Here is a 15,452-nt window from a genome sequence, read left to right on the forward strand (position 1 = left end):
CCCCACAGTAAACTTACACATCCCTAAGGCCGAGTGCTGCTGGGAACTCAACCCAGGGGCAGAGCTGTGCTGTAACCACGTGCTCATAGCACAAACAAGGGAAAGCCTCAAACCTGGTGAAGATAACCTTGCACCCAACACCCAAGCAGTCCCAGTGATTTCACTGCTACACAGCTTTATAGGGTCAGGTGGTACAGAACAAGCCTATAAAGCTGCAGATGTCAGCACTATAAAAATAAATGGGAAACATGCTTTCAAGTAGAGCCCCCCTGCAGACTTACCTCTGCAGCTGACAGCTTCAATGCAAGCACTGGTCATTCTAGCAACATGCAAACACATTTTTTCCCCTCTTGAGTACTGCTGACATTGAACAGCTGAGGCTCTACAAACACTGCTCAGCTCCAGTCCCTTTTCCTTATGCTTCAATCCCAACCTGCTTCACTGCATTCATAGCTCCTGTTCTGGAGGCTGCTTGGACTCAGTGGTCACAGTAGCTATGCAAGTGCCACAAGCCTTCCTAGATCATGACTGCATTGAATCATCCTTCACATGAGCACAGGAGTCCACTGCCAGCACTAACACAGCCTGCAAGCGTGTACTTGATACTCCAAGACACCTGAACCTCATGGCATGTGTGAGCTGCACTTCTCAGCATTTCACTTGTGACTTTCTAATCAGCACATGCCCTAAGTATCCTATGAAGCATTAATAGAACAGGGATCCAGGGATCACAATTACCAATGGAACAGATAACCTGCTAATTATTTCAATAAAAACAGGCTTTTCCAGGACTGCAAGTCCTGGCAGATCACCACCCTGAGTTCCAGTCAAGCAATGAGTGACCCAACACTTTCCCTACCTGCAACAGCTGGGACAGTTCCAGAGCCACCTCTTCAGAGTGCAAGTCTTAAACAGCTTAAAACAGCAATAAAAAGTAAAATATAAATTTTTATTTAGAATTAAAGCAAATAACTTCAGTTATCACAAACACAATATTAAACTTCAAGAAATATACTGCTAATTTGGAGGGAGCATTTATTTGCACAACCACAACATGCGCACAAAATCCAGAAAAAGATGTGGAGTCTGAAATTTTCAACATCTCACCACCAGAGCAGTTGGTCACGTTTCATACAAAGTTACATATACTGTAATAGATGTTGACAAAATTTCTACAGAATCATCTTTATAGACAACAAGAAAGCTCTAAGAGGCAAACATTTCAATCTATTCTTCTTCTGATGAGTCTCTCTCAAACGTGTAGGCCATGAAGCAAGCATCTGGTCTCTTGGGGACAAGGGGATGCCCTGGTCTCACAATCTCAAAGCCCAAAAAGCTGAAAGTACGGAGCAATGCAGCTAGAAAAAAAAAGAACAGAAGACATTTCATCACGTGGCTCTGTAACAGAAGTTAAATTATCCACCAAAACCAACTTCAAATATCACATCAGCCTTTCTAACACTGAGTTAACACCTACCTCTATCATCTCTGTTCTTGTGGAAACAAATGAACACATGATCAACTTGAAGCTGTTCTTCAGCAAACTCCAGAAGAACTGCAAAACTGTGAGAAAAATAGAGGTGTTGAGTGCACGCAGACAAGCACTTCCCTCAGACGTGAGCAGCAAGGCCCTGGGAAACCATCCTCATACATCGTAAGCAGAAGTGAAAGGCATGGGTTGAAGACTGACAAACAGGAAACACAGAGCCCCAGTTTTGTGCCCCAAATTTAAACCTACATCATCATTACATAAAATTTTTGAAGGGAGAACTGCAGAGAGAGACTCAGAATGAGACTTCTTTCCAGTGGATGGAAGCAACCACTGCTACACAGTTCGACATAGCAGATCTTTTTGTTGGTGCTGGTTGACAGAACAGGAAGAGGAAGACCTCAAACCACCATCATTTGATGCCCTCTTACAAGAGTCTGTCACCAAGCACCATAACCAGACTCCAGATGTCAGAAGAATGGAACAGTGCAGTGTTACAGACCTCTGAGACAACCTATACTGAAGTTGCATTGTATTCTACTCACCTGTCCTTGCTCCCTTCAGGCAGAGCACCACTGGGTATTTCAATATAGAGGTTGTTGTTGTTCAGCACTGCTCTCCAACTAATGTGTTTGGCATCTGTAAGCCTTGACTGGACATTCAGAATTCTTGTCCTGTTATTAGATGTTAGTTCTTCTGTGACATTCAGCCGATTATCCTGTGGAATTAACACGTGCAACGTGACTTCCAGTTCATTCTGGAGATGGGTTAACTTCCAGGAAAAGGTTTAAGACAAAAGAGCCTTCCCAACTACTAAAGCGAGCTGCCCAACATTACCCATACTCACCGAATAAAATAAATTAGCTGAAAGATTGTGATCCCTCTGACTATTCCCTCGCCCACCTGGGATCTTCAGGGGTGGGTGAGGGACATCAGGAGCACCACCGAGGCCCCGGACCCAGGTTACTACAGCAATTGAAGGGAACCCTGGAACTAGAAAAGGATCACAGTCAGAAGTAAACAAGTGATAAGAGTCATGAGAATTCTAGGTTTTATAGGCAGTCGATGGCAGTGCTTTGTTTTTTTTTAAATAAACCCAGACTAAGGGAACTCCTCCCACTGCAACCTAGTCGAGTAGTAAGACAAAGGAACAGCAGATGTCAGGCACAAAACATCACCTAAAGCCCAGAGCCACAAGCATCAGAAAGACACTGCTGGAGTATTTGGATGGAAATTCCAGCTTGGGGGTGAAAACACTCTCAGCTGGGAGCAAGGAGTATTTCCTATCAAGTCAGCTGTATATTTGACCTGATCTCAAGAAAGGAACCATTTTACTACTGTGTATGTAATGGTATAAAAACCATTTTATTCCCCACCTTGATTTCCTATGAAGTCATAAACATACCGGCCCAGCAAGCTAGAGACCATTTTCCCTAACGATACGCAGCCTTAATTAAGCTAGAATTTTGCATCAGCACTCTTGGCTTGAGATCAGAAAGCACATGAAACAGCATTATCCGTGAGACCATCTCAAATGCTTCTACTGTGCAAAGCTCAGAAAGCCAGCTCTCTGCTTTCAGTGCGTGGAGATCAAACCCAAATATCACCAAAAAAAAATTATCTAAGAGCCTTCCTGACTTTCAGAGCAATCTCACATCGCTCCACCACGTTCTGGTACTTGGGGAGAATGATCTCTTGAGATACGAGCGTTTCTGAGTTACATCCCCTCCATCAGGCTGCTTCCCTTTACTGTACAAACAGCAAAAGCTGTGCCTGGCCCCTCCCTCTGCACCATCCCTCACCCTGCAGGCTCACTCAAGAGTTGCGTCATCTCAGCAGATGCAGCAATCGAGGCCCTAGGGGAAATTTTCACAATCGTCCTGTCTGTGAGTGCCAGCAGCCATTTGCAAATCAGAATAAACATGTACAAAATAATCCACCATTTTGCACAGTTCACACGAGTTTAATTTTTTTTTTTAACGAGCTTGACATCTGCGATGAATAATCCGTTTTAGAAAGGCAATGAATGGCCATGCAGGCCAAATATTATATGCTAGAAGCATGAGTAAGCACAGCAGCTATAAAGTTATTAAGCTAAAGACGATAATTTGCTCGATCTCAATTAAATAAGGGCTCAATCCACTATTTTAGGACCTCTGGAACAATTTATTGCCATCGTTAGTGGTTTCTGATTCACTGTAGATCCCTGTGTTCCTCATCAGCTTTATAAATAAGCCCTTAAACAAACCCGTGCAGCACTAATCCTTCACCATTTCCTCTCTCGTCCCGTGTATAACAAAGGCTGTTTACACTCCGCGAGGGAGAACGCGTTTTAGCGACGCTTGGCTGCTCCCACCGTTGAGAAAGAAACCAATACCACCTCTCTGAAACACAAAAACAGCTTTTTGGTGACATACTGAAGCTGCTCTCTCCCCGCCCGTCCCAGTTGCATCCATCACTCCCCTCGCAGAGGGCACAGCGATGCTCCTGAGCCTCCACCTCCTCGCACCGCTCACCCCATCGCGTCCTTCCCAGCATCTGCTGCCATCATTTAATCCCCTCTCGACTTTTAAACCGACAGCTCTGCTTTAGGCTCGGCGCCCTCGATATTCCTTTTCCACGCTGCCTACGCTTACATAAGGGGGATAAACAGCTCCAGTGCCTTTTCCCTGCGGTGCCCCCCAACTCAGACGGGGAGCGGCCGTGCCCATCCCCCCCCTCCCCGGGCGCTGAGTGGGCCGTAAACGTGGCATGGATGGGGGGAGGGGAAGGGGGGGATGATGTGTCGGAGGTGTAAGCGCGTGACACGAGCAGCTCTGCCTCAAATGTTGAAATAAATGACCCTTTTTCTTTTTTTTTCTGTGGTCGTTCGGGTTTTTCTTTCCCCCATCCCCTCCCCAACCCTTCTCCCCACCCGCCCCCCCTTCTCCGTGCGGGGAGGGGGGGAAGGGGGGGTGTGTGGAGAGGACACCAGGCCGCAACGCTGCCCCGCCCCCACCCCGCCACGGTGCAACCCCTCCCCCCCCGGTCCTGAGCGGGGGGGGGGGGGGGCACCGGGCTCGGGGGAAGCGGCAGCAGGGCGGGCCCTGAGGGCAGGAGAAGGGGCGGCCGTGCTCAGGCTGAGGGAGGCCCCAGCCCCTCACCTGCTCTGTCCGGTACTGAGGCTCAGCACGGCGGGCATGATGGTGCTTTTATTCCCTTCTTTCTCTCTAGCGAAGCAGTGACTGTTGAGTATCCGCTGCAGGGAGGATTTCACCATCCGGCCGCTCTGGTCCGAACCCCGAAACCCTCCGCCGCCTCCCGCCGGCCGCTCTCCAGGCACTGCTACACAAAATGGCACCGCGGCCGCAGTGGGTTTTTATATACCCTCGGGAGGCCACGCCCCTCTCCTACTTTAACGCTCCTTTAAGTAAGCCACGCCCCCAAACGGGAGATGGCTCCCTCGCGGTGGACGACTCAACTGTCCATGAAAATCCTCGCTTTCCATTGACTGAAACGAGCGCAGAGGCGGAACAAGAAGCCCTTTCCCCATTGGCGGACGGCGTGACGCGTTCGGAAAATCGACGGGACGGGGAGGAGGGGCACAGCGGGCTCCGATTGGCTGCGCCCTCCGAGAGCGGGCGGGGCTCGGCCGGGAGACTTGTGCACAGGGACGCTGGTTCGAATCCCGCGTCCCCGAGCGCGCGTCGCTGAGGTGAACTGCGGCGGCAGGGCGTAGCCCGGCGCATGCGCGGGGGGGTGGGAAGAGCAGAAGTGGCGGCCATGAGCCCTTCCCGTGTCCGCAGCCTAATATTGGGGTCACCCCAACCCCCCGCCCCCTTAACCCTCCCTATGCTTAAATCCTCCCAAATTCTGCCATTAACCCTTTATATACCTAAATCCCCTCCAGCCCTTATTAACCCCTGGTGCACCCATATCCCTCCCCAATTTTCCTTTAATCTCTCCATCTCCTCTCCAAATTTCCCCATATTCTCTCAATTCCCACCCAGACCCCCACAGTTTCCCCCCACATTCCCCCATGAACCCATACGTGGGCAGGGTCCGGCTGCCCAGGGGTTGGGGGGGGGTCAGCATCCCTGAAGGGGTTCAGGGGATGGGGAGATGTGCCACTTTGGGGACACAGTGGGTGGGCACAGGGAGTTGGGTTGGGGCTGGAGTTGGAGTTGGACATGGGAATCTGAGAGGTCTCTTCCAACCTTCATGATCCAGGTGAGCACATGTGAATACTGCAGCCCGGATATCTTTGTCTGATCCGGTTCTGAACAGCTAAGCCCAGGGTGGTGCCTGATTGCACAGGAGGACAATGCTGTCCCCCGTGGAAAGAAATACAGGTTTGCATGATGCTGGATTGAGTTTGTGGTCAGGTATGCCTTGTAAATGACAGAATTGTAAAGGCTGGAAGGGACCTCCAGAAATCATCGAGTCTGACCCCCCACATGAAGCAGAGTAAGGTGTTGGTAGAGCCAAAGATAATCCACTAAAGACACAATATAATGTTGCACAAAATCATGGTTTTCTGCAGAAGTCTGTATTCCTTTCTTCATTCAGCTCAGGCAATGCCAAGCCTGTTTTATTCCCTTTGGGTACAGTAGCTGCATTTGAGCATTTCCATATTTTTGACGGTCTCTCTTAACATGTATTTGCTTTAAAATATTCTCATCCAAAAGCTCTGAGCACATGGGTAAACCACTGATTGGTTCCACTCTGAACGTGAACCTGAATCCCCATCCTCCTCCTGAGCTCTGAAATTACTCTGATGGACTGTGATGGAACGAAGCATATTGCCAAAAGAAATCATTGTCTGTTTTCCTGCAGCTTAAATGACAAACCTGGCCTGGTCAGCAGCCAGTGACTGCTCTGGGAGCCATGGTAAGTAAGAGGCACAAGAGAAAAAGGCTTTTCCTGCTGCAGGTAGCTGCACTTAGTCCCCAGAACACAGAATAACTGCGGTATGAGTGCTTTCATCGTGCTCTCTACACATTGATGTATGGATGGGAAGCTGATTGCCATTTAATGTATTACCCAGGGACCAACTTGAAACAATAGGATAGCTGCGACTCAGGAAAATTGGAACCAAATGAAGCACATCAGAGAAGATATGGTAATTCATGCTTTGTGTGTTGTTTTAGCAAGGCTTTCCTGAATGGAGGGATGGATCTATTAGACTGCCTAAGCATTTTCTTTTAGGTTTCATTATTTCTAATAAGGGCATTTATTATTTATGTAGTAATCCGACTGTAATTCCTGATAATAGCACGGTGTCAGAGGACATCATCTTCCCAGCTGCTCTCTGCTGTATTGTGGCTCTGGAAACAGCTTTCCTCACTGGATACCTGTCATCTCAGTGGGCCCTCATGCCATTTTACAGCTGAGTGACCTGGATAACACTGGTGCTGCAGTGTGCAAAAAGCCCAATCAACCTGTTTTCTTTTTAAATATTGTAAGAGATTAGTTCCAGCTGCAGTTTTGCTGAGATAGCCTGACTCTTTCAGTTTAGCAGTGACAATGATTCATACATCCACACAGAGAAGGTTCTGACTCAGAATTTCAGGATTAGCAGCTGAGGCACTTTGAGATGTTGCCATCCCCAGCTGTTTTTTACCACTCTTTTGCCATCATTACCCTCCTGTAGCAGAGCAGGCAGAATTAAGTGGTCCAGACACATTCCCATTTGGCATCTCTGGCCGAGTCCATCTCATTCCTAAGTTACCTAATAACTGGGCAGCAAACCCAAACAGCTGACGTGCAGGTGTCCACAACTGCTGGGGCATGGCAGCTTTCAACTCAGAGGCCAAATGGGTTCATCCCAAGTCCTGTGCAAGTGCCTCCTTATTCCACTGGCTCTAAATAACCCCTCTCCAGGACACATTTCAAAGAGACAGAACAGTCTCAGGACTGGAGGTGCAGCAGGGAGCCTAGGGCAGTTGGTTTGCAGCAGTTCTGAACTGCTTACTGAACTCATTGGAGAAGAGCACGTGGTGAGTCCTAGTTCTGTGTCTTACACAAACAGGTCATAGCAATTAGGCTGTGAAGTCACCTGGGAAAATACTTTGTACGATCTGAGTTAATAAATAACCAGACCTGCTAAAGGAGAAATTACAGGGGGAGCAACACTGCTGAACTCCAGATGAGGAGTCAGAGTTTGAGTACTTCCAGGTTGAGGAAAACAAGAGTTTTATTTTCTAGAAATTTATTTGCTTTTTTTTTTTTTCTTACCTCATTCCAGCATGTTTTTCAGTCTCTTTTACAAGAGAGACCACAAACGATAGTCAGAATCCTCAGCTAATGATTCTTCATTTCTACTTTCCAAAAGGACTTGAAGAAGAGTTTGTGGCAGCACAGGAATAAGTGAAGTCAAGGTTAAAGTTGACAGCTGATTAGAAACAGATGTTCAAGCAAGAAATGAATGAGACCAGTAACCAAATGTCTTTCCTCTTCATTGCCTGTTTTCAGGCTTGCATGAGTTTGTGAGGAGGTGACACAAAGGTAATGCATAGCAGAATCCAGAACACCCTCAGGATTTGACCATTAATCCTTCTGTGTTGTTTTCTGTTGGTGAGAGGAGCGTGCTGCACCTGCATGCATGTGCTAGAGTAGCAACAAAGCTGCAGTTAGAGGTGAGTGGAAAAGATTGGTGATGGGCAGGTAGCAAAAAACCCCGTATATATTCTGCTCAGCTGCATCACGCTGTCACATCTCCTCTTGGATGTGGGAATAGGAGGTGTTTTTGACATTGAGCAGCACTGTGGGAATGGATCCGCCTCTCATTTGCTGACTGGGGATGTGCAACAGAAAGAAAAACACGAGCTCTCTTTTAAAGCATGTGCATAGTATTAGTATCTCCCCAAAAGTAATTTAAAAAAAAAGCTCTTTTAATAACTCAAATATCCCAGAGTATGTTCTAGTTTTCCTCATTCTTTCTGTTCCAGCAATACACACATTGCTCTTACAGCTTTAATAGTTACTGGTTTGCAGCCAAGCACCAAAACAGAACAAAACGTGATGCAGAGATGTCCATCATTGTGTGTTTTCACAGAAATCAGTGTATGTGATGACTTCTCCACCCTGTAATTCAGCCTCTTTTTGTCCCAGGATAATTTAAATATACGTGTTGGTCAGCTCTGCGTGGAGAAAGAGTGCCACACGAGTTTATCTAAATACTAGACAGTGTTATTTCTAAACTTTGTGAGACCTAAGTCTTCTAAAGTGGGGCCACTAAATCTGTCCATCTCCTCCTTAGCTCTGATTCATGGCCTACAGGTAACTCCCAGTTACCTAGTTCTAAGTACTCCCTCACTAACTATGCTCTTTGGTGCGTTAGAATCTATTCTGATCTTTGTGGGCCATGTAATTAGAACACTTTTTCTATCATTTTCATCAACTTCCCTGTGAGAATGATGTGATTTGAAGGTCAGCTTCTCAGCAGACCCACTTGTGCTGGAAGAAATTCTGCGTGCCACTGCAAAGTGAGGCTGGGATTCTTCAGGGTTCAGCAGCTCAGGGAAGAACTTATTTTCCAAGATCTCAGTGAGACATTAAACAAGAAGAAAACAGCACATCAGGCCAACAAATGTCTCTACTTCCTACCAAAGAAACTTAGGAACTCTGCATTCTCGCTTCATAACAGCCGCTATGAAGAGGATTATAGATTGAATGCAGATGAGGTAAGACACTTCAAATGCTTTAAAATCTCATTATTTGTTTTAGGGGTGTACACTAACGTAGTGCTGTAGTGATGGGTGTCTTCTCTAGGTTAGCAGGGTCAGGCTTAGAAGCACCGCAGATCAGTTTCTCTGTAAAAATAATAATTATTATTATAAAGATGAATGCAGAAGGGAACAGCTTGCAGCAAGAGGGACACGTGGCCCTGAGCAGCAGCCAGGGACACATTGGCTGTCAGGGATAGCACCTTAACATTGCAGGGAAAGAAGCTGCCCAAGCAGTTTGTCGTTATGGCTCTGTGATTTCAGAGCTCTGTGATTTCAGAGTAATTGCTTGATTTTTGGACTGTTTTTCCCTCCGAGTGCTGCTGCCAATTATGAGCAAATGGTCATGAGGAATTTAGAGGCAGTTGCACAACAATAAAGTGCAAGACATTGCAACACCCACCCGTCCACGATTCGTTTTCTGTTTCGTTTCCTTCGAGCCAAATGTAGCTCGGAGGGTTTGCCCTCTCCATCCCCACCTTAACAAGAGGTGATGAAGTTCAGATTGCATTTTGGGGTGGCAATCTGCTGCGAGCACTTTCTTTCTCCTCTGACCCCTTTGCTTGCTGGAGCTTTGCACACTGGATTTATTTGTTTAATTTTTGCTCAACTTCCCTTTTCTCTCGCTGAGCAGTTTTGGTGTTTCTTTCCAGGAAGGGCTGCTTTCACACCCTCCGTGTTGCAAGAGCTGGGCAGGATTGCTTATTTTCCACCAGCTCTTGTTGTGCTTGGATCAGTCAGCCTTAGGGACTGGGAAGCACACGGTGCATGCAGCTCGGCTTTTGTAACTGGTAATTTGGTTTGGAAATGTTATCCAAACAAACAGCAGGATGAGCGTTAAGACCTGTGCAGAATCTGCTCCGTCAGAAACGAGTTCAGAGTCAGTTCTGCCTGCCTAAACATTTCGCCCAACAGCTCATTAAAATTGAAATATTCAAAGGAGACTTTTCCCCCCCGATTAGATCGTTCCTTTGATAAGAGCATTAACGAGCATATTTTCCCATAAATAAAATGAACGAGCCTCGAGGGCAGGGAAGGTTGTTTTGCCTGCAATGAGTTATGTGCCACACTCGTCCTTTTGCTGCTATGGGAATCACTTTGCCCCTTTGCTGTGCAGCTGGGAACAGCCTGAGGACGGCCTCAGAGCAGCAGAGCTGGCAACATGGGCTCTCTTCCAGCTACAGATGTCTGCTGTGTGTGGCTTTATTTCGGGTATAACCCCAAAAGCTGCTTGGGGCAGTGCTGGCACCCTGCACAGCTCCTCGGTGACATGGGTGACACAGGAGGGGACAGGCAGTGCTCCCACCAGCCTGTTTGTTTGAGCTTCACACAGCCTCGTGCTTTCTATCCATGAGCTCTTCTGCTTGAACCAATATTGACTCAGGGCTGCATGTAGAGCTGGTCAGTGATTCCCCCAGAGCTGCAGCTGACTGCTGGGCAGCTCAGTGGGATGCTTAGCAGCTGGGGCTGGGGACAGCTGGTAAAAAATGAAAGATGCTCTTGAATTTCAGGCTGCTGAGGCCTTACCTATGCAGGTGGAGCCCTACAGCAGCACCATCGAGCCCCAGGGTGTCCTCACACTTGGAGTTCAGAAGCCTGAAAATGATGGCGGCTCTATTACGCCAACAGAACTTTCCAGTTTTCCTACAGGTTTCCACTGATGGAGTTGCCTTAGGTACACATTAACTTACACTGCCTCCTGCTTGTCGTTAACAAGAGCTCTGGGACACGGTCCTTCCATCCACCAAAGTGCATTTCCACGCAGTGTGCTCTAACTCCTTACAGCTGAGGTGCTGGGAGATAAAGAGGTGGCATAAGGAAGGCAGGAAACCTCGACATGTTCATCCTAATTGGACTGGTGACCCACTGTATTTCATTTCCCACTTACTGTGCCTTTTACCAATCGGAAAAACTACTGCTCAGAAGTGCATGCAAGGAAAGGGAGCAGCTGTGGTTACAGAAAATAAACCGTCTGTGCAAAGAGTATTTCCAAAATTTGGTTTTGGGGTGTTTTAGCTACTGAAGCTGTGGCTTCTGTTTGTCTCAGTCCTCTCTTGGGTCAGTTCCTCCAGCTAATTTTGGTCTGGTTGCTGGGAGTGTCCTCATAGATCGCATGCAGCTTGCAGTGTGTCCTGCTGTCACACAGCTAAGGGTTTCTTAGTGTGTAGTTTCTTATTCCGTATGGTGTTCCCAGCTGCAGCTGCTGCCCTGTGTCACTGGGTGGGGAAACTGAGGCAGAGAGGAAGGACGGTGCGGAGGCAAAGCTCCTCCAGCCTCAAATCCTACAGAAAATTCATTGTTTGGGGCTTTCATTTTTTTTCCCCCTCTTGCTTTATTTTTTTCAACAGTCCGTTGACCTCAGAGTACCTTTGGAATAAGCAAAACGCTTTCTTGAACCTAAATTATCTGTCCTTATCTGCCTCAAACCTCATTGATAATCCTCTTTGTTGCCTTTAAAAATATTCCAGGGAGATTATTCTTTGGCAGTGATGGTTATGTTTAGTTCTCTTTTATATTGCACTCAGCTTTTCTTTCAATGGCTTCCTGATGTCCTGCTGCTCGGTATTGTTGGGTGGATGCACTGCGGTTTTAGGATTTGAAATGAGCTCAGAAATACTCTTCCCTGCTGTAACAGGATGCTTTTTCCCATGAAACGTTGCAGAGACAGACACGAGTGGGAGTTTGCATCACCACCCATTAAACTCTGAATTTTAACTGCAAAGGAATCTGCACCAAAACCATCAGCTCCAAGAGGCACACTGAGCTTGTTTGGTTGGTTCAGACCCACTGGAGGACATGTGGAGACCCTCCACAGCCCAAATGCCCTTCGTAGCAGCACTGAGACCTTTTTTCCATGACCCCCAGGTATAACAGCTGTGACCCATTTGCTTGGAGGGAGCTGTAAGATTGGGAAAAACAAGCTGTTCTTAATTTCCTTCCCAAATAAGCTGTTGTTGCTGTTGCTGCTCTGTGAGCTCTCTGCTCGTTAGGATATTCTGCAGAGTTAACAATCTCAAGGCACACACACCGTCCACGGGATGGCAGCTTGTGTCACCACTTTGATTTCCTTTAATCTGGAAGATGTTGAGAGCCCTCAGCGTGGCTTTGTGGGGACACAGAGCACTGGGGCTTCCCCGTGGTGCCAGGTTCAGCTTCCCAATGGGATGTCACACACAGATGTGTAGGGCTAGAGGACACCTCCAGATCCAAACCCAGAGCTGCTGTCCCCATGTCATCCTGGGGTCCTGCTCACCTCCTAAATTTCTTCCTTTGGCCTTGTTTTGCTGATAGTTTTGATGACTGAAGCATCCCAACCGCCCTACACCTCTGCTGCTACAGATGTAAAGCATCAACCCATGACCACGTTGAGTGCCATCACCTCTTAGGCAAAACCCAGCTGTTCGTTTGCTGCCTGCTGAGATGGGAGGTCAAAAAGCACACACACAGAGCAAGGAGCCAAAAGCCTAGCTCGTGCACTTGGGGAGGTTACAAGTGTGATAATGGGGTTTTGGTATTGCGTTGTGTGAAAGGGCTGCTGCAGCCTCAGTGCTTGGCTGCTGTGGTTTCTTTGGGTCTCAGCTTTGATGTTCAGCTGAAAGCTTTCTTCCGTGCTCTGGCAGAGGGCTGCAAACCAGCTCAGGTCTGAGCCATCAGCTCTGCAGCGTTGGGGTGGAAAGAGGTTGGCAAAGCCCCATTCTGCACCACAAAAATGTGGCTCGGAGGTCTCCCACCAGTCTGGGCCTGAGCCTGCCTCGCTCCATCTTTGATGAGGAACTTAGAAAATAGGGTTTTTTATTGAAAACTGGTTGCTTTTCACCTTGCTTCGTGCTCAGAGCTGCATGGACCCTGCAGCCCCCATGCTTGCTGTAGGCAGCTTTCCAGGCATGGTGGGTGTAGGAAGTGTCACTCAGGGCAGAGCAAAGCACCAAGAGGGGCTCAGAAACAACAGCTGATGTGTAAGGGCAGTGACCCTGCCAGCCCTTGCACTGCTCCTCCTGTTCTGCAGACCACGAAGATGGATGCAAAGAGCTGTGCTCTTATTTGAGTGGAGCTGCTGGCCACAGATGTGTGCTCTGTGCAGGTTTGGCTATGGGCAAGGGACACTGGAGGACTTGAAGGAGATATCCTCCCTCCTTGCATGGGGGCTTGGGTTTGGGGATTGGGACAGTGCCAGGAGTGGATCCCTGGGTCTGAAAACAGTGGAGATGGAAGGGTATCAGGGACCATAAAGTCATGAAGGTTGGAAAAGACCTCTGTGATTCCAAAGCCCAACCCCAACCCATCCCACCGTGCCCACTGACCGTGTCCCTCAGTGCCACATCTCTGCAGTTCTGAACATCTCCAGTGACCCCACCGTTCCCTGGGCAGCTGTGCCAGTGCATCTCCACTCTTTGGAGGAAAAGTTGTTTCTCCTACCCAACCTGACCCTCCCCTGGTGCAACCTGAGGTCTATCTCATCCTATCACTCTTACCCAGAGCAGAAGCCGATCCCCTCTCAGCACAACCTCCTTTCAGGATCTGTAGGGAGCAATGAGGTTTCCTGAGCCTCCTCTTCCCCATACAGACCCACTCCATTCCCTCAACTGCTCCACATAAGACTTGAGTAGGAACAGAGAAAAGAAGGATATTGGTTCAGGCACCTCCGCTCCCCAGCCTCATGCTCCAGCACCAAGTACAGCTTCCCCCTAAACCATCCCAGCATCCAGCCACGACCCTGACCCCAAACCAACGCATCTCTTCGGCTCACTGGAGCCACCCCAACCCTGCTTTCCTCCTGCCCAGCACTGACTCAGACATCCCCTACGTGCTGTGCAGAGGGAACGTCTCCGCTCCGTCACCCCGCACCTCGCACCGCAGGGTGCAGCGAGGCCGGGCCGGTCTGTGCATGCACGTCGCCTTTGTCTGCTGCTGAGGAGGAGCAGAAAGTGCTGGAGGGAAACCTCTGAACGGCAAAAACCACGCGGGGCTTCCATTGTTCCCTGCATCCATGGAAAATTACTCCTGCTCACTCTTCCTTTTGCTTGAGCAGCTCCAAAGCATCGCTCGGAGGAGGGGGGGGGGGTGGGGTGGGGGGTGTACGTGTGAGGTCAGAGCTGTTCCTTTTTTTTTTTTTCTTCCCCCTAAATGATTTATTCTGAAAGGCTTTGTGCCGCTGGGAAAACACACAGCAAGCTGGAAAGTGTTGGGGGAGCAACCATTTAAATGTCAGTGGGGGAGGAAGAGGAAGCAAGGAGCCCCCACACCCCAGCAATGCAGCCCCAGTCCCATCTGGCACAAGTTGTCTCTCTGCTGTTCTGTCTCTAAGCAGAAAGCATTTCTGCCCCGCACCCATTGGCTGCTGTTGCCTTTGGAGGAAGCTGCAGGCGTGCGCAGAGCAGCATCCCTGTGAGCCTGCACAGAGCGATACCCTTCAATTGTGCAAAGAGCAGCACTCCCCTAGGGTCCTCAGAGAGCAGTACCACTGCAAGCATGCACTGAGCAGCATCACTTGAACTGGGCAATGAGTGGCACTGCTGCAGGTGCTCACAGAGCAGTATCGCTGCAAACATGCATGGAGTAGCAACGTTGCAGCGAAATCACTGCAAGCTGGCAGTGCTCGAGGCCAGGGCTCAGAGCAGCATCGTTGCAAGCATGCACGGAGCAAAATCACTGCAAGCTGGTGGTACACAAGGCCAGGGCTCAGAGCAGCCTGGTTTAGTGGGAGATGTCTCTCTGCCCATGATACTGGGTTGGATCTGGGTACCTCCAAGGTCCCTCCCAACCAGAACCATGCCATGGCCTCGTGATGTTTCTGTGATAAGTGTGCACAGAGCACTGTTGCTGCAAGCTCTTCTCTGCTCAGCCAGGACAGAGGTGGGAGGATGGCTGGCTGTCAGCTGGTGCTTATCTACAAGTGTTCCCTTGACAGAAGTGTTCCTGGCACCCATAGACCTTTTTGCACCCAAAAGTCTTGGGTTGGGCGCTTTTTTTTGCCTATATTTTTTCCTTTGCAATTGGCTTTCTTCTGCTTTGGAAGCTCATTGTGCACACAGGGAGCTGGGTGAACTTTTGTGTCAGGGGGAAGGTGGGATGGGATGCAGAGGGGTGTTCGGGTTTGGGGGTGTTGGGGTGCCTCTGGGTTCAACATGAGCCACCCCATTGCTTTTTCTTCCTAGGACCTAAATTCAGATCTGTTGCAAAGCCCAATAGAGGGGCAGAGGAAAGGAGGGAAGCTAGAGGCATCTCCCTGTACAACCAAGGAGCCTCTCCTGTTCTCC

At 48.7% G+C, this 15,452-nt stretch overlaps 1 protein-coding gene across 1 annotated transcript; it reads right to left on the reverse strand.

The window, feature by feature from the left end:
- Window positions 1-928: 928 nt before the first annotated feature.
- OAZ1 (ornithine decarboxylase antizyme 1) lies at window positions 929-4,817 on the reverse strand. The gene is given in 6 exon segments (XM_065745982.1): window positions 929-1,358; window positions 1,478-1,563; window positions 2,035-2,207; window positions 2,337-2,423; window positions 2,425-2,482; window positions 4,633-4,817. Coding segments are annotated over 6 exon segments (651 nt in total). The 5' UTR covers window positions 4,749-4,817; the 3' UTR covers window positions 929-1,227.
- Window positions 4,818-15,452: the final 10,635 nt, after the last annotated feature.

Source organism: Cyrtonyx montezumae, unplaced genomic scaffold, assembly GCF_038088225.1.
Source record: "Cyrtonyx montezumae isolate F1298 unplaced genomic scaffold, pur_monq_1.0 scaffold_39, whole genome shotgun sequence".
Classification (NCBI taxonomy): Eukaryota; Metazoa; Chordata; class Aves; order Galliformes; family Odontophoridae; genus Cyrtonyx; species Cyrtonyx montezumae.